The 19,401-nt window shown below is 39.6% G+C and overlaps 1 protein-coding gene and 1 long non-coding RNA gene across 2 annotated transcripts in view; one reads left to right on the forward strand and one right to left on the reverse strand.

Annotated features, from left to right (window-relative positions):
* The window catches only part of CDH20 (cadherin 20), a 49,047-nt gene that overhangs the window by 5,106 nt on the left and 24,540 nt on the right, over positions 1 to 19,401 (forward strand). Inside the window, exons 2-5 of the mRNA XM_040984746.1 lie at positions 3,869 to 4,163; positions 5,488 to 5,607; positions 8,034 to 8,201; positions 12,803 to 12,990. Coding sequence (XP_040840680.1) covers positions 3,869 to 4,163; positions 5,488 to 5,607; positions 8,034 to 8,201; positions 12,803 to 12,990 — 771 coding nt within the window. The remainder of the gene's footprint in view (positions 1 to 3,868; positions 4,164 to 5,487; positions 5,608 to 8,033; positions 8,202 to 12,802; positions 12,991 to 19,401) is intronic.
* LOC121159575 overlaps positions 12,014 to 19,401 on the reverse strand; it is a 41,763-nt gene continuing 34,375 nt past the window's right edge. The window contains exons 4-6 of the long non-coding RNA XR_005884392.1: positions 19,138 to 19,240; positions 12,759 to 13,028; positions 12,014 to 12,149 (exon numbers count right to left, since the gene is read on the reverse strand). This is a non-coding gene — a long non-coding RNA (uncharacterized LOC121159575). The remainder of the gene's footprint in view (positions 12,150 to 12,758; positions 13,029 to 19,137; positions 19,241 to 19,401) is intronic.

Raw genomic sequence — 19,401 nt, forward strand, 5'->3', positions numbered from 1 at the left:
TCGAGAAGAGCTGTTAATGTCTATTCTTTGCAATTTTCACTATCAAATGTGTATTCCATGGTTGGTAAACCCGAGTGTTACATATGTATTATTCTCTGGGTTATTAAGCTGGTGTCTCTCAAATCCACATTCACCTTTCCATTCTCCACATTGCAATCTGTGGCTGGAACTCTGAAGAACAGGGTTTGTTTTCCTGCATGCTCCCCATTGGTTCCTGCCTTAAGAACACATGAGAGGAAGGTCAAGGCAGAAGAGAAGGAAGAGGGATTTGCTGTTTTTACTGTGCTGGCAGACAGCTGTGGCTTCTGGGATGTCCTCACATTCACCACCCCAACCCCGCCCCTTGGGATCACTAACAACAGCAGACAGCATCAGGTCTACACGGCTTAGAGTGGGGAGAGAGGACCCAGCACCAGAGACAGACTACTCGGAGATATGAGATCAGTCTTAAGGTCCCCCCAAACCCACAAACAATTAGATGCCAAGAGCCCCAGCCTCTGTCACTGCTCTTATTGTCAGAGCGCCTTGACTGCTTCCTGCATTATTGTCTATCGTTCCTTAGTGTTTCTCTTTTCCTTTTCAGTCCTCCATGCTAAGGTCTGTTCAGATAACATCTAAGTGTTGTTCCCAGACAAGATCCTGAACATGTACAGTTACCCTCCAGAATCAGTTCTGTGTACACAGAAGCTAGGCTCTTCCTGTTCAAAACAGGATCCTGGTTCTCAGTGACTGTCATCTCTTTCCCGTGCACCCATGTAAACACACTCCGAAGCCCCACAGCCACTCGCATGAAGATACCATGGCTCCCCAGAAGGCTTTAGCACTGACCCTACAACTTTTCAACATGTCAAGATCTACACTAAGATGATGGTCACGTGGGTCCTTCCATCAAGGCACTTTCAGTCTAGAGTGTTCCTCAAATTCTTCTCCCAACACAGACAGAAACAAAGAAAGTGGACCTGATCTGTAACCCAGACCCTGTTTGTCACCAGCAGGGTCTGACGACAACTCAGAAGCCAGGGCCTCCTGCTGACCAGCTATGACATGAGTTGCTGCTATGAGCTGAACTTACACTTGGCCTAAGGTAATCTCAAGTGTGTCCAGATTTTGGAGGGCCAGGTCCAAATCATGGTACAACAATTTCAGGTTAAGCTGCCACCTGCTACGCTGGCATCCCATATGGTCACAAATGCATGTCCTGGCTGCTCCATTTCCAATCCAGCTCCCCATTGTAGGCATTTAGTGAATCAACTGCCAAACAGAAGACCCCTCCCTCTCCCTTTCTGTGAAATAATTATTTTTTTAGATTTCTGAGGCACATAAGATAAAGCAGTTTTCAGATGATAAGCAGAATGCCTCAAAATAGTGCTGGCATGTACATTACCAAACTTTCCACTCCTCAGTCAACCCACCCCCAGTATCTTCTATTCCCTAGATTAATCTTTTGAGTTTGAGTATCTAGGCCTTAAAATCACACATATACACATACACACACATATATATACATACATACATGTACACACTATTACATAGTAATACAGGAATCTTCCAAAGTTTATGGAAATGCGTATCATGGGAAAAAACACTGTGCATAGATTTCAAAAATTTTCTGCACCAAAATAAATTCATCTTTTAATTACATTTTCTATTAACTTTGGAATTATCCTTGTAAGTATAAATGCAAAGAAAGAGATTTTTTTCAATTTATATGATATCCTGCTATCTTTGATTCCCGTTTCATTCTTCTATCTGGAACCATGTTTCCAAAGGCAGTGGAACTTTATTTCTTTGTGTCCAGGTCCAGATGCAATGGCTTTCTATTTTACATAAAAAGAGCTGAGTATCTCTGCTTTTTTAAATGTGTAAATAAAATATTTGAGCCAGCAAGTGGTTTGGGGGCTTCCAAGTGTATGTTTGCATAGCTGCAAAAGAAGGTGAGATGACAGGGAAGGAGAGAGGAGCCACGGAGAACGGGAGTGGGCTGCAATGACCAGGCCAGGGTCTATGCACACAGAACCAATTCTGGAGAAATAGAATTGTGTAAGTTTAGGATCCTGCCTGAGAAAAATACCTAGATGTAATTTAGCAGAGTGAATTTAATATGGATGACTAAACAGGCAAAAGGAAAACAGAAATCAGAGACAAAATGAGAAAGCAGACAGGGCCTTGCGGCATTAGAACCAGGGACAGAGGCTGGGATCATTGGCATCTACACGTGCTTAAATAATAATGATAATACTGCAAACAAAATAAGGAAATGTGAGAACTTCATTTTCCAAACAGAATAAATAGGGAGAAAAAACAAAGTGGTTTTTTTTGTTGTTGTTTTGTTTTTTTTTTGTTTTTTTTTTTAGCAAATTCTATTCCCCTGTTTTCTCTCCACTAGGCAAGACACAGCTAAATTCCTCTAGGTAGCCAAGTTGTTGCCTGTGTGATCTTGGCTGACAGTCAGTCTAAGGTCAGCTCAAAGCCAGCACCACCTCCATGACCATCCTTGTGTGAGCATGTTGTGAATTCATTCTCAAGCGTCCAGGACATTTAATCCTCAGTAACACTACTCCCTGAATGCTTTGGGCAGCCACATCAACTTTTTCTGTTATAGACTTTGCATAACAGAAATGCCAGCAAGGTCTGCACTACACCCACGCAAGTTTAGAGGGGGCTGACACACTAATAATCCTGTCTCCCTACACATAGACTAGCATCATAACTGTCGCCAATGAAAATGATCCTGTTGTGAGAAAGGTGTGGTGCTCAGCGCCTTATACACATTGTTGGTGATCCCAAAACCTTCAAAGTGAGGATCACTGTTGTTTTCTAATCACAGCATGAGAAAGTTAGAGATGATAAATAATCTGCCAAGGGCACTCAATTTATGACTGACATAGACAGTATTTGGGTCAAATACTTAGGACCTCACTGCCCCAATCTGTCATCTTATGAACTTTATTTCTGAACCATGATGCAAGGTTCAATAAAAGAGTTGGTGGTCCAGAATGAGACTGTTAACCTTACAGCAAGCACAAAATTTCAGGGCTCTTTCCACCAAGACCTATCATCTACAATTAATAATTCCAATTACATTATCTGAGCCTAAGATTAAAATGCTGCACTCCCATGGGAAGTTACTATAACAGCCTGGGAAGGAATGCAGTTGGGTGGAAAGATAAAAATAAATCCCTAACTCAATGATCTACAGTTAGATTTGAGAGATTCAATTATGAATCCAAGAATTATTACCAACAAGAGAAATAGAGTGGTGTAAAGAATAAAAATAGCTGGATCCCACCTGATGCCTAAAACATAAACAAGCAGAGTCCTACTAAATGAAGCTATAGTGCCAGAGTCTAAAGGCACTCAAACTTCCCACTACAGTGGCCTGAACCTGTTTCTAAATCACATGGTCAGAAAAAAGCACCAAAATTAATTTCAATAATTTTTTAGCATTTTTCTATGATTTTTTATCTTAATGTTTATGTTTGTATATTTTATATTTTCTAAAACAGAAAGGTCAGTTTTTTCCTTGTTAGATTTGCTCCTGGTCTCTCACTAGGAACCAGCAACATTTTCCAGAGCTTCTGTTTTCTATGCATCTCACACAGAGAATTTAAAAAAGCAACAACAGTTAAGTTCTGGATGCTGAATGTGATGTGGAGAAACCTTACTTATTCATCGACTTGTATTTACTCTTTTGTACAATTCCATCTAATTCATGGTGTTTCTTTGTAGATAGACTTTTTAAACATTTAAGTGAAAAAAGTATATATTCCAGTGTGAAAGAAGGTCATAAATTGGCATCTCACTGAAAATCAATTTATTTCCAACAGTGCTTCATACTCCTAATGAGATTTGGTGCTTTGTCCTCTAGCTTCATTCAGATATGGACAGAGGAGATGGATCCATCAAATACATCCTCTCGGGAGAAGGCGCCGGCATCGTGTTTACCATCGATGACACCACTGGAGACATCCATGCCATTCAGAGGCTCGACAGAGAGGAGAGAGCCCAATACACTCTAAGGGCTCAAGCTCTGGACAGGAGGACAGGCCGGCCAATGGAACCAGAGTCAGAGTTCATCATCAAAATCCAAGACATCAATGACAATGAGCCCAAGTTCCTGGATGGACCTTATGTTGCCACTGTGCCTGAGATGTCACCAGTGGGTAAGATGGACTTCAACCACAGCTGTCAGTCTAGAGCGCGCACACACACACACACACACACACACACACACAGATGTGGAAAAGGAAAAAATGTACAGAAAGAGCCCATCACTCACAAAAACTCTGCCAGAAATGACAGCTATGTCCTCTAGCAGGCAGAAACATGCTTAAATGCTAGAATCAGTCACAGTAAATGATAATCCTAAAAAAAATCTTAGGATTTAACAAAAAAGAGAGATACTATTGATTTATAACAAATAATGTTTGATTCAGAAGGGAGAAAAAGGGGGAAGAAAGGGAGAGAACCATTTGTTTTTTATCAAGGAGAAATAAAAAACTCAAAAGCTGTGCTGTCCCTGCTGGTTATTAAGAATCTACAATGTCCTCTGCAGTTCACTGAGGCCTACAGAGGATGTGTAGTACCATGGAGAGCAGAACAAATTGCACAGTTCTTCCAGCCAAGTTTTGACAGCGAGAATCTGGGTGAGTGGAGACTCTAAGGTGGACTATATCAGCAAATGGACCTTGAAAGGATTTCCTCAACCTTGCAGCAATGAAATCAATAGCATCTAAGAAACATCAAAACCACTTAAGCAACACCCTCAGAATATGCTCTCTACATCGGGGACCCTGGGAAGACATCAGGTGGCCTTCTCCCTTCCCTGCGTTCTGATATGGTTGGGCTGCTGGGAGCTGCCCTCTCCCCTTCTTTCCCTACTTTCCCCAAATACAGAAAGAAAAAAGGAGTTTGGAGGCAGTTGTCTCATCCACTTTTCCCCATTCTTCAACCCTCTGCACCCTATCTGGTGGTCCACATGGGCATGCATCCCTCCCAACTATGTAAATACCATCAAAAATGAAATAAATTTATTATTTTTAAAAAAAGACTGTAAAACACAGGGCGGTTATTTGGCCTAGTGACAGAATCACCTCCTACAATACCTGTGTTTCTGGTTGAGATACCTGGTTTGAGTCTCAGCTCCTCCATTTCAAAGCCAGCTTCCTATTCATGCATATCCTGGAGAACAGCAGGTGATGGCTCAGGAGCTTGGTTCTTGGAGTAAACCAACAAACAGAAGATCTCTCTCTCTATCTATCATTTCCTCTTATGTAAAACACTTTTGAACCAATAGATAAGAATCCAAAACAAAATTTTCATCTCCACTAAACAGTAATAAACCAGGAGTTATTAAAGCTTTAGGCCAAAGGAATTTTCTTAATAAGGCAGGCATAAGAAGCAAATGCTTTCACACTGACCATTCAAAACTGTACCCAGCACTTAGCTACTGGACTTAAACGGATGTTTACCCCTTCTCTTTCTCAGGTACATCTGTTATCCAAGTGACAGCCACAGATGCTGATGACCCAACTTACGGCAACAGCGCCCGGGTAGTATACAGCATTCTCCAGGGCCAACCATATTTTTCTGTGGACTCCAAAACAGGTATCTGATACAAAAAGTCAGAGATGCTTGCTTTCTTCCACAATACTTTTCAAAAACTAAAAGTATAACATGTGTCTGCTAATTGTGACAGACCTAACTCTCCTTTCAGGGGGCTTTCTAGGCAGTGTAGTCACCAGAGAAAACTGCCACATAAGCTCAAGGATTAAGAGAGAAAACTGGCACTGCTCTGTTGGGGCAGTAGACTCTACGGTCTGCTTAGACTGTAGAGCATCCTGCTTGGAGAGGCTGAAGCCCGGTCTACATGAAATTCTTCCTCACCAGCCTTCAAAAAAAAGTCCCACAGACTAAGGGAGTCTTCATAACCTCAAAAAAAATAAATGTGTCTGAAAATTTCACACATTCACCCAGGCCCCCTGCAGAAATAGACTCACTGATCTGGAATCTAGAAAGAACCTTCGAGAAATCACTCAATCCATCACCATTCAATCAAAAGACGAGGGAAACTGAGAGCTAACAACGTCCATCTGGCTGTAGATGGGTCCCTCGATGTGGGGCTTGATGTCCTTTCCCCTGGACACTCTGTACTGAGCAGAGCACAGGGCTGGAATGAATGGCAACGGACCGTGCAGCTTCCTCGGCGGAGGAAAGAGCACATGGGATGTGTCCTCAGAAAGGCAAGTCGGCCTGGAGAGCCCCGGCAGAGAGGGCGGCAGGACGCATGGTCCAACGGCAGTGTAGCAGCACGTGTGCGGATCTGTGTGGTGCAGCATTATAGAAGAATCTGTGTTTTAATCTACAGAAGATTTCTTTTAATACTTTTGAGTCAAAGTAATTATTAGATCATTTGCTCACATATAAAATAAATTTTCTCCTACAAAGTACTTTTTTATACATTACCATATTAGAGCCTACCAACAATCATGTGAACTAGCAAGATATATAGGGGGAATCTTCAAAGAGTTCATGTAAAAATATATTATGAAACATTACGTATAGATTTCTAATTCTACACCAAAATAAATTTATCATTTAATTCCTTTTCTCCACAAACTTTTGATGTACCCTCCTATTAAGAAGACTTAAGAATGGTTAACAAGGAACTTGAGTAAAGACATTTAGAGCCACAGACGTATGAATGATGAACACTCAAAGTCACCTCTTTATTTCAAAGAGGAAAAAACTACATTTCTATTATTAGTAATCTGAGAGAATTTTTTTTTCTACAAGTTCTAAGCAGAATCAGGCATTCAGAAAATTGTATCATAAAAGAAGAAAATGAGGGAGTATAAATTAATAAAAGGAAAGAAAAAACTGCAGTTAGGGATGCCTCTGTGAATGGAGGGAGAGCGAAGGCAGGGTACCCACAGGGAGGAAACACAGCAGGAAGAGGGTAACCTTCCTTTATATCCTAAGGAGAATCTGACATGACACTGACAGCTCCCAGGGGGCAATCTAGAGCGCTAAGGTCAAAGACACAGGAAAAGATAGTTATTACTATACCCTTGGGGCATTAAGGGGAAAAAATGCTGCACACTTCACTTTGCAATGTTATTACTCCAATGCTACACACACATACACACATATACATATATGTATACTAAGAGCAAAGTGGGGACTGGTTGCTTCCCAACCTCTTCTCTTTTCAGGCAGCAGGTCTAGATAGCCATGGATCACGTTATAAACCTGCAGCAAATAAGCCTTTCATCTTTGCCTGAAGTATATAGGTGTCAGGCCTCCTAAGTTGAAGGATTAAAAGGGAGATAAAACATCACTGTACACTCTTGGCAGGACCAAAACAACACGTTTCAATCAATGGGCTCTGGTTTAGACCCCTCTTCTTAAGTGAAACCACATGTTCTCACTGTTATTTACTGTCTTGGGAAATTCACCACTTATGCAGAGTAAAAATGAACAGATCACAGAGCGTCTTTCACATGCTCGCTGTCGGGATGCCGAGAAGCACAGAAGTAAGCAGAAAATAACAAAACAAAATGAATGGCTAACAAAACAGAGATCAGATCAGAATTCCAACCCACTTTCAGGAAGGGGGAGGCAGAAGAACACAGAACAAGAGGGCCTTATCTACACACAGGGACCCCAGGGGACAAACCATAAAAAATCACAGGTTCACAGATATAAGAGGCTTTGTTTTCCTGGGCGACTGGAGCAGTCAGTCTGAAATCCCTAGACCCCCCAACTCCTCGAGCCTGTACAACAACACTGCTGCCACCTTCCGTTCTCTTTCTCAATGCTGTTGGCGGCAATCGGCCCACTGAGCTCTGACTGCTGGAATAGTATCTGTCATATGTGTCAGGGCATTTTTCCTTCAAGCTTAAATAAACAAAAATGACTTGCGTCTCACCCCTGGGCACTAAGAGTACACAAAAGAGAAACCTGGAAGTCAATCTTATCAAAACCAGACTTGTGGTTTTGTTTCTAAACACAAAGTCGTTTCTATCCTGCAGGTGTAATTAGGACAGCCCTCCTGAACATGGACAGAGAAGCCAAAGAATACTACGAGGTGATTATTCAAGCCAAGGACATGGGAGGGCAGCTTGGGGGATTAGCTGGGACCACAACCGTCAACATCACCCTCTCGGATGTCAACGACAACCCGCCCCACTTTCCTCAGAGTGAGTATCCACGCAATGGAAGCCTCGACCTCAGGTTCATCACCAGGCCACAAAGATGAACCTGTTGTGGAGTGCAGAACAAAGTTCAATCCGAGTTTGCTTTTTAAATTCAATCATTCAGGGACTCCTTTCCTGTATTCATCATGTAATTCTCACATAAGCATTTTCCTTCTGGTTTCTGCTTTCCCATAGCAAACATTATGTCAGTTTCTCAAACTTGCTTCCTTGTTTTTTCCCCTCACCCACCTATCCTGCACAAAATTGGATACCATGAAGAATTTCTTGAGTAGGGTTCAATTTCCATAGGCCACAAATGATCGCAATAGCTGAGATTTTTTTCTCAATGCACACATGTGCACACACACACACACACACACACACACACACACACACACACACACCAAGAACCAATTTTTGCCCTGGAAAAGACAACATTGGCTGAAGCCAAGTCAAAGCTGCAGGTGAACAACTGTCCAACTGACAAATGGACAGTATTAGCTAGTCACTTCACACCTGCTCTGTTACAGTAAAATATGAAGGATACAAGACGCTTTGAACCCGGCCCATGCCTCTGTGAAGCCTAAGGTCCTCTTGGGTAGTGCACATTCTTTACCCAGCAAAAGTGAACCAACAGGCAGCACTTGGTGGATGTGCCCTGTGGACAGCACAAAAGGATGCCTTTGCAATAAACTAAGATGAATGAAGCCTTTATGGTAGAATGGGACTTCAACAGGGTGTTAAAGAATATAAAAGACTTATATAGACAGAAGGTAAAAGACACTGCAGAGCTGGGCAGTCATTCGCTCATTTAAAAGAAATACATGTTCCATACATCATTCTAGGTACAGGACACACAGCAATGTACAAAACAAATAATGCCCTCCTGGAGCTTGTGTGTGTGTGTGTAATAGAACTACCAATACCACTTTATGTTCAGAAGACCAATCTTAAAATGTGTTGTGTTTCCAATATAAGCTATAGAAAAGTTTTCCAGTGAGAGAAATATAAAGAAGGGCTAATTGGATGGTTATACAGGATGGGCTGACAGAGGCGGGAAATAGAGGCAGGGGCTGTGTTAGAAATCTTTTAGTGTGACTTGTATTTCAAATCATAAGAACTGAACGAAATGGCAGGAGGGTGGAGAGACACAAATTTAAAAAAACACAAATTTCTGCCTCCTGATTTCTTGGCTAAGGGAGCCAAAGCAGAGGGAGGAGTCCAGGATGACAATGTTTTAAGCCTGGATGACAGAGAAGGATTGTACTGCTGATGAAAACAGAGGATGCATAATGAAACTTGTGGCAGGGAAGAAAGGAGACAAATTCAGGCTAGAATATAAAGTGACAGCGGAACATCAGGCTGAATATCCTAAAGGGAGACAGAAACATAGAGCCATGGCTGAGCAACAGAGCCCGGAGATGGAGACATTCGTTTGAAAAGAAGATGCCTGAGCGAGTAGCTAGACAAGAGAGAACAGCAGACATAATTCCAGGTGGAAGATTTGACCAAGAAAATGGCTTTAAAATAAATAAATTAAAACCAGACAGAGTCATGTCGGGCTATCAGCTGAAGTGCTACAATTTGAATCAGTCATGTGAACATTCCATTTTATCTTTGTAAATATTTTTTTAACTCAAACATTTGCATGCAACTGGTATGCACAAGTTGCCTGTGAGCATTTGTGAAAGAAACAGGCAGAATTCTAGTTAAGTATTTCACCAACAGTACAAGTAAGTAGGTGACGCAGCATGTTGGCCCCACAGTACAGGACAGCAGCACATCATGCTAGTTTTTGAAATGCTACATAGATTGATTTTTGTTTCTTTGCCAACCCCAGGGCTTCCATCTCTATTGTTTGGAAAATGGCTCACACTGCCCACCCTGTAGAGTACATATTCTTTTAAATCCTTCAACTATTTGTCTTTTTGTAAATTTGAAACTCACCTGCTTTTGAAATCAATGTCTTCTCATCACTCTACAGCATGTATTTTGAGGTGTAACTTCTTCAATATACACTGATAATGGAGACTCTACAATAGAGCAAACATATGATTATGATTTATGGGAGTAAAAATGAGAAATGTAAAATAACTGAAATCTTTGGTCTTTAAGCATTCTCCCACATTATCTCAACTTCCTCTAAGTCATTAGTTTTAGACTTTTTTATAATTTGGATGATTTCATCATTAAATATTTCCCCATAAATTTTAGCTAATCTCACTTTCCATAATCATATTTTGAATGAAATCGTCTTCCTTATTCTGTTTTAAAGACTTATTTATTTGAAGATCAGAATTATAGAAAGAAAGTGAGATGGAGAAAGAGAACAGGACAAAGATGGAGGGAAGGGTAGAGGGAGCAAATGAAGGAGGAAAGGAGAGCGAGAGGGAATTAAGGAGGAAGGGGCTCAGAGCCTGTGAGGCAGTGAGCCAGGTCTGAATTGCACAGTTCTGCTGGTTCACTTAGCAAATTGCCACAACAGTTAGGATGGCCCAGGCCACAGCCAGGGGCCAGGAACTTCTGTCAGGTCTCATACGTACACACAGAGGCACAAGTTTTTGGAGCATCTTCTGCTGCTTTTCCCAGGCCATTAGCAGAAAATCAAATCAGAAACAGAGCAACCAGGACACCAACTGGTACCCATACAGGAAACTAACATTGCAAAGTCCCTAATTCAGTGACTCCTCATTGCAAAAATTCCACTTTGCTTCTTTTTTTTTCCCCACAAATATTACCATAGTCATGGGATGTTGACAAAGTATGTGCCTGTTTTACACTGAACATGCTCAGTCACCTTTAAATGAATTAACTATAACAGGATATCAAGATCTCAAGCTATTTCTTTAGCGCACAGTACATCATACTAGTACACACACTTATGTTGACAGCACATAACCCAGCTTTCCTGGTGTGCAGAACAGTGTAGGCAGATGCCTGTTTGCAGCAACAATGTGTGTAATCAACAACTTTGGCAGTGCCAAGAGACCAGAAATCCAAGGGAGTGCCACTGTTAGTAGACAGCAGAGATTTCACATTTGTAATGAACAGTGAACATTTCCTCTCCTCGTACCATTAGCCTTCCCAAGTCTTTGTGAAGATCAAGCCCTCACACCCCAGCTTTGTTGTAGCTTAAGAGTGCATCATAAAATAAAAAGCAGGCCCAGCGCAATAGCATAGTGGTTAGGATCGTCTTGCACGCCTGGGATGCCATATGGATGCCGGTTCTAATCCCGGTGGTGCTGCTTCCCATCCAGCTCCCTGCTTGTGGCCTGGGAAGGTAGTTGAGGATGGTCTAGAGCCTTGGGACCCTGCACCCACATGGGAGACCCAGAAGAGCTCCTGGCTCCTGGCTTCAGATTGGCTCGGCTCCAGCCGTTGTGGTCACTTGGGGAGTGAATCATCACACGGAAGATCTTCCTCTCTGTCTCTCCTCCTCTCTGTATATCCACCTTTCAATAAAGATAAATAAATCTTTTTTAAAAATAAAGTAAAAAGCAGCTCTTGCATACTGAAAATGTAATTGGGTAGCTTTTGTTTATGTATGCAGTTGCATTGTAGCTGACAAAATAGAGAACACCAAAAAGTTTAGTCCTAGAGAAGATTTTTTATCTCTGTGGAGATGAAAAATGAATTTAAACATGAATTCAGTATTTCAAGTCAAAAAGGAGAAAATTAGTAACTCTGAGTTTTCTACAGACATGAGAAATTTTCTGTATAATCGATTAGGGAACAAGAGAATGAAGCACAAATGTCTGTCCACGGACAGACAGCCAGTAAGCGATCCCAGGTGCAAGGACCTACTGATGGAAAACACAAGGGCCTGGTGGCACTTGTGCCTGTCACTTTTCCTCCTCTGGATTGCTGGGTGCCGTTTTCTCTGGGAGGGCTGGAACCCATAAAGATGGGTTCTCAGTACACTGGTCTGACAAATGAAGCAAAAGTGGGCATCTGAAATGTAAAAGGAATCAATCAGGGCTTTGTGACCACAACATTTTTTCCATCTCAGAAGACATTCACATTTGGGGAAAGATGTTAGTACATTTGATGCCCCAGGCCCATGGGTACCCCACTTGCAGATCCAACCAGTCAGAGTAGTTGGGTCCCTGCCACACATATGGGAGGCCTGAAATTAATTTGGGCTCCTGGCTTAATCTTGATCCAGCCTAGGCTAGAACAGTTGCTTATGAATGAGCCAGCAAATCAAAGTGTGTTCTCTTGCTTTCTTTCTCTCTCCCTTTCTCATCCCATCTCTGTCTTTCAAGTAAAATTTAAAAAAAAAAAATTTAAGAAAAAAAAAAAGAGTGAGGTACGTCCTACTACCCTGAAGGAAGATTCACTGGGGTAAGATTTTGCTTTCAGCCTTTCTACTCATAGCACTGTGATCAAACTATTCTGACTCTTCCTTCTGGCACACACAGCACCTGACCACCTAAGTTACCGTTTGTTCAGACCCTCTGGAATTAAATTTTCAAATGCAAAACTAAAGTTCTAATTTTTTGAACAAAGAAGATGCTTGACACAGCATGGTTGATCTGATATAAGAATAGCATGCTTTACAGTGACAGATGACCAAGGATGCATGTTCTTGATTTTCTCCACAGGACTTTATCAGATGAGTGTGTTGGAGTCAGCTCCAGTTAGCTCCACTGTGGGGAGACTGTTTGCCGAGGACTTGGATGAAGGAATAAACGCAGAGATGAAATACACTATCTTGGATGGCGATGGTGCTGATGTTTTTGACATCAACACAGATCCCAATTTCCAAGTAGGCATCATAACCGTCAAGAAGGTAATCCAACTCCTTTCTACAAGTTGTTTTCATGATGCCTTTAGTGTGCATGAATAAATATGATTTGAAAACAATATGTTAAAAGCACTTTCCTATTATTTTAAAAATCACCTACTATACTTACAGGAAAACACAGCCTATGCCAACATTTTACACAAATGGTCATGATAGAAATATGATGAATTAATATGACATTTTTTCCTTCTCAGCTAACTTAAAATCCAACTGTGGATAAGTTCTTTGATGATTTTAACCTAATTTAGCATCTAGTCTTGAACAGCAGAAACTTCTACTAATAGAGTACCATAAGTTACAATAGAACACACCGTAACATTATTTGTGAATCAATAAGGAACATGTAAGAATGCTTAATTGCTTCTTAAATATGCATACCTACTAATTCAAATCTAGTTTTATCACAGTTACTGAGTGATGATTATCACTTGGAACTTTTCATAAAATGCCAAGTTTTCTGAATGTAAGCTGTGAATTCTTTTTGTGACATAAGGTACATATGAATATTATTATAAAGCTGGAAAATCAAGAGACAATGGAAACTTTTAATACACAAGTAAATATATATCTGACAAATGGAATTAATCAAATCTCACAAATTTAGTTTGTTTTTTGAGTAAATTTAAAAACCCAAGATCTCTTAAATTGCATATTTGACCAACATTTATTGAATGCCTACTCTCTGCCACGTATTGTTAAAGGAGTTTAATGGAGACAACAAATAAATTTAAAAATATTTGCCATCATAGAGCTTACATCCTATAAGGGGAAGGAAGAAATGAAAACAGCAAGTCCATAAACTAGTAATATTAAAAGATGATTGGAAGACTGGCCTGATAGGAAAGTTACACTGATGCAAACACTGGGAGAGCAGAATCGGAGCACAGAGTCAGGCAAACTGGCCATGCAGTGCTGGCAAGTACTGCTAAATGTTGACAAAAAGCACACATGGAAGCCTTGAAGAAAAGGAAACTGACAAGGAGCTACTGAGGCAAATGTTCCAGACAAAAGGACAATGCAAACATCCTGAGCTGGCACTGTGATTGGTTTGAAGAACAGCAAAGGGTTTATAACGCCGCGTGGAAGGAGATGGTTCAGAGAAGAAACAAGGGGCTAGAGTATATAAACCTTGCAGACTGATAGATAATAAGGACTCCAGCTTTTACTCCAAGCAGGGAAGAACTGAAGCATCTCTACATATGTGTGAAATGTAATCATAGGAGACTGCCTGTAGACAAAAAAGGGGACAATGCCACGAGCCTTCAGACACCCCAACAGGAACAAGTCAGCAGAGCAAGGGCAAGCAGACTGAGGACAGAAGAGGAAGTCAGGAAGAAAATCAAGGGTGTGTGCTAGCTCATGGGATGAGATAGTCCCATGAGAAAAGAGATCATCTATGACAAACACAGCCAAAGGTCAGACAATAACACTGAAAATCAACCACAGCTTGAGGAACAAGAAGATAATTCATGACCTTGACAAAAGCCAACATGCCCATAACTTACAATGTGGCGTAGTGAATGTGGGCTTATGATATCTATATTCTACGCTATTTTACACAACTGAATCACTACTACTTTAGAAGAAAGGATGAGTTCATGTTTGTTCTCGATCCATTTAAGGTGCAATGAAATACAACAAAAGAACAGATCTAAAAGCAGCACAAAACAATGAGATTAATCATTGAATCAACAAATAAATATGGATATTATTGTTAACAATGACTTGGTAACTATAAACACCCAATGATCTAAGTATTATCTCTTTAATGCAAGAATCCTATTCAAAAAAATAATCAGTAAGTTTGTGAGATTTTAAGTATTTAAATTTTTGTATCATAAAACAATGACAATTCTAAAGAAAAATACTAATGATGTCAAATTGTCACAGTACATTTTAGAGCTTAATAAAATCATTCATTTAAAAGCAATATATTAACTGTAACTATTTGAGGAACCTCTTAATGCCTTTTCTCCAGTCCCCTCACTTAGAAAGAAGATTAAACCTGGGAAGGCACTACACTGTCTTTCACTGTCATCACTAAAATAGCATCCATGTCTAATCAAAACATATCAATTTTGTCAAGGTCACTTTGATTTCTTTTCTGAACTTACAGGCTGCCAGAAAATGGAATTAAGAAAGTAGTCAATAAGTTAGGTGGCGGACAAGTCACATGTCATAAATACTTTAGAGACTATTGACTGCTGAATCTACACCTTTGGAATATCATTCAGCTGTCTAGTGTACACTCCTCCTTTCTATTTTGTCATTTACAATGTCATAAAAATTGAAACAAAAGTTCTGCTTTTGATTTATTTTCCTTAGACCCATTATTTATCTAAACAGCACATTTTTTTTCAAAAAAGAAAAATTAAACTCAATTGATAGAATTTGGTCTTCACAAAACTACACTGAATACTAACCAACATCTTGTATCTTTTGAGCTTTTATGTAATCAATCAATTGATTTTCAGTTGCTTGAACGTTTGAAGTGTAACTTAAAATATATAATTTTCAGAATGTGTTTATTCTGTAGACACATAATTTTCTAGTCTTCACCATGTTTTCCATCTTCCAGAAAACAATAAGCAATTGTTCAGTGTCCATCCTGCATTTCGCCAGATCTAAGACTTAAAAATCATAAATATTATTTTAGGTACTACTTTTTAAAGATTCTGTTAATTCAAATAATATAGAAATGTTTTATTTCTTGGCTTATAGTTATTTAAAGAGTGTTATAGCCATAGTTAGAGATATTTTCTTCACTAATACCAGATTTACTCCCTACTGTTGTTTCCATGCCACTCTGCCTACACAACCACTTTTGTTTCAATGATTAATCAAATTATAGCTTTCCTGAAGACATACAGTTCAACACATATAGTATCAACAATATGTAGAACTCAACAGGAACATAAAAACATGAATGGCTTTGATCAGCTCTGACTTGCACAGGTAGGAACATCAACTCTTGGTAAGTTTACAGCAATCTTAAGATGATATTTGGAAATTTTATTTCTCAAAATATCAAAATAGGAAAATGTCCATATTAATTACTGGAAATGTGGTAACATAAATATGCATTTTCCAGGTAAGTAATACATTTACTCACACTGTGAATTTTCTGCACTAGTTAATATATTGTTACTATCTTTGGGGTTTCAAGTCTGGCTACAGGGAAAAAAAAAAGCCAGCATCGAGAAACAACAAATAGGACTCAGTTAAATTCAAGATCCTAAGTCTGGGGGAGTGGGCCAATATAACAATATCCGTAATGCAAATAAAGAAAAGCTATAATGGAAACATGGGAACATAGGAAGTAACACATAATTCTTCTCAGTTAATATTTAAAGCTGAATCACTAAATTGTGCCGTAACTTTCATGATTCAATTTTTGAGGATACAAATGACTTTTTATTTTTATATCCTACAATCCCAGGAAATTTAATGGATTTAAAACCTGGGTTTGCCAAACTTTGTTATTCTTTGATTTACCACCAAGAATATTGAAATAAACAATTTTTGTTTAAAAAATGGTAATTAAAACCAATTTAAGAAGGATATGCCCAACCAATGTGGGAAATTTAAATATTTGTTTATGTGTACAGTGCTTTCTTTCTATTCTAAAGGTGGAAATGAGAGACACAAAAGCCTTAAAGAATTTTAAAATGTCTAAGTTTACTGAAATTTACTGAAAAAAAAACTTTCAACCATAATTAAAACTCACTCTGGCCTTTCCAAAACATGGTGCTAGAACAGCTGGATATGGAAGTATTTTAAATGAGCCTCCATTACATCTTCCAAAAATAAATTCATAATAGATCATACACTGAAACACTAAAAAATTAAAACTATAACATCCCTAACAGGAAACACCTTTGTGACTCTAATTAGGCAAAGATTTCTTAATCAAACCACCAGAATTCCATTTTACAAAAGAAAAAGTGATAACATTTCATTGCAACTAAGAGTTTCTGCTTTTTAAAAGCCATTATTAAGAGAGTGAAATGACAAAAATCAACAGATTGGGAGAAAATATTTGCAAATCATATATCCGATAAAGTATTTTCATAGATAATAAATACAGAAATCTTCAAAAAGAGAGAGAGAAAGAAATGCAGCAGTAGGTGTAAGGGAAGTGCAAACCCAAACCACCATGATGCACACATGCATATATACAAGGATGGCTAAAATCAAACACCTGACGAAATCAAATACGGGGCTGGTGTTGTAGCATTGAGGGGTAAGCTGCTGCCTGCAACAGCCACACCGCATGTGGGTGCCAGTTTATATCCCAGCTGCTCTACTTCCTATCCAGCTCCATGCTAACACCCCTGGGAAAGCAGTGGAAGATGCTTGAATTCCTCCCATCTACATGGTATGAAGCTCTGCCCTTCTCCTGGCTTCGCCTGACTTAGTCCTGACTGTTGCAGCCATCTGGGGAGTGAACCACAAGATAGAAGATCTCCCTCACCTCTCTCCCTTTTTCTCTGTTTCTACAGGTACAAAATTTACACCAATGTAAAAAAAAAAATTAAGGGAACACAAATTTTGCCTAACTTAAATTTAACATCACCAAGAGCTTCAACTTTGGGCTGTTCATACACAAGGAAAGAATTTTAAATGTCAATTTAATATAATACATATTTAAGTTAAATGTAGATATAAATTTACCAGGAAAGAATAATTCCTAGATTTAGAGAGTACATATAACTAATTTGGTAAAAACTAGATCTTCAAGTAGCTTGTAATCTTAATGTTTAATTTCCCTAGGAGAGTAAACATGGCCTCTTGACGCACAATAAGGGAAGCCATCAGGCTGAGGGAAATGGCCAGCAATCTAAGAAAGCAGGGCTACCACAGTCAGGCGCTGAATGATACAACCAAAAAGACAATTCTGTTAGATAACAAATGGAAAATCATAGACTACTGGGGTTTGTTTCTCAGAAGCAAAGCTTAACTAGGAACACGACTCTTTCCAACACAAAGTGAGCTGACAAAAAGCAACTTTTATGGAAAAAGTTCAAATGAATGTTTTAGACACATCTTGCTGTCACTGTGTTGACTTTTTAGTAACTGTTGCTGCTCACTCCGATCACTCTATCAGATTCATTTTCCATTTATCTATGGTTTTAATTATTTATATTTTGAGACAGTTGCAACTTAAGATACTTACAAGTTTTTATCAGCTTTAAAAAAAATGGGTTTCTTCTTCACAAGCAGGATTTAAGTTCACTTTCAACCCTGCAGCGCTGTATTTAGCTTGAAACGAACATTTCAAATGAAAACACAGATCAAAACAGAGAAGCAACCAAACGAATTGCATTTTATGAGTTGATTTTACTAGACAAATGAACCCTGTGGTGGAGACCCTCGGTGGAGAATTCCTACCTAGGAGCTCATAGTTCTCCTCTAATACAACAAGACTGGATCAGATTAGCCCAGTTTCCAAAGATTACTGGGTATCAGTTTCTTCGAATGAATTAGGATTGTTTAAAAATATTTAGTTATTTGAAAGGCAGAGAGAGGAAGGGAGAGGCAGAGAAAAGGATCTTTCATCCATTGGTTCACTCCCAAATGGCCACAAAAGCCAGAGTGAGACTGGTCTGAAATCAGGAACAAGGAGTTTCCTCCCAGTCTCCCTCAGGAGTGTAAGCCTAGGCCATCTTCTGCTGCTCTCCCAGAAACACCCGCATGGAGCTGGGTCCTAACTGGGGAACTTGAACTGGAACCCATGGAGGATGCCAGTGCTACAGGTGGCAGCTTTACTTGTTATGTCATAGCGCTGGCTCCTAAATTGGGTTTTGAAAAGGGATTTTTTTTAAAAAAAAAGATCATCTGGGATGAACCAAATATACAAAAATTATCAGATATTGCCTCAAGAACACGTATAATGACTTCTTGGAAAGAATCACTACTGCCTTTGGACTCAAGAAGGATTTTTTTTTTTTAAAGAAAGAAAGCAGGAAACATGAGGCTTGGTCACTTGATTATTCTGAAATAAGATCCTCTTTTCACCAGCCTGTCCTATCTCCCCAGTTGTTAGTCAAGGTTTTCATGTGCCCTCTCTGTCATCACAGCATCTATACAAATGAGCAAGCATCACCAAAGGTACCAATCATCCAGGTTTACCTGGAGCAGATGAACATTCCAGAAAACAGTCTTCCATTTTATAACTGGAATAGTCCCAGACACCCTTGAGAGAGAAGGTCTCCTTGGGTCTTCTCTAAAGACCCTGATGATTAAGAAAGTAGACAAGATTAAGCCATGGGGCTACACCTGAAGGTCTGGCATCATACATACTCTCCTTAGCAAGGTGATGGCTCCAGTTACAGAGCAAGGGAAAAATCTCCAAGTTCCCCTTTCATCTCTTTTTTACCATTTTAATGAATTTTG

Source organism: Ochotona curzoniae, unplaced genomic scaffold (genome assembly GCF_017591425.1).
Source record: "Ochotona curzoniae isolate NIBS_2020 unplaced genomic scaffold, NIBS_Ocur_1.0 contig_43, whole genome shotgun sequence".
NCBI classification, from domain to species: Eukaryota; Metazoa; Chordata; class Mammalia; order Lagomorpha; family Ochotonidae; genus Ochotona; species Ochotona curzoniae.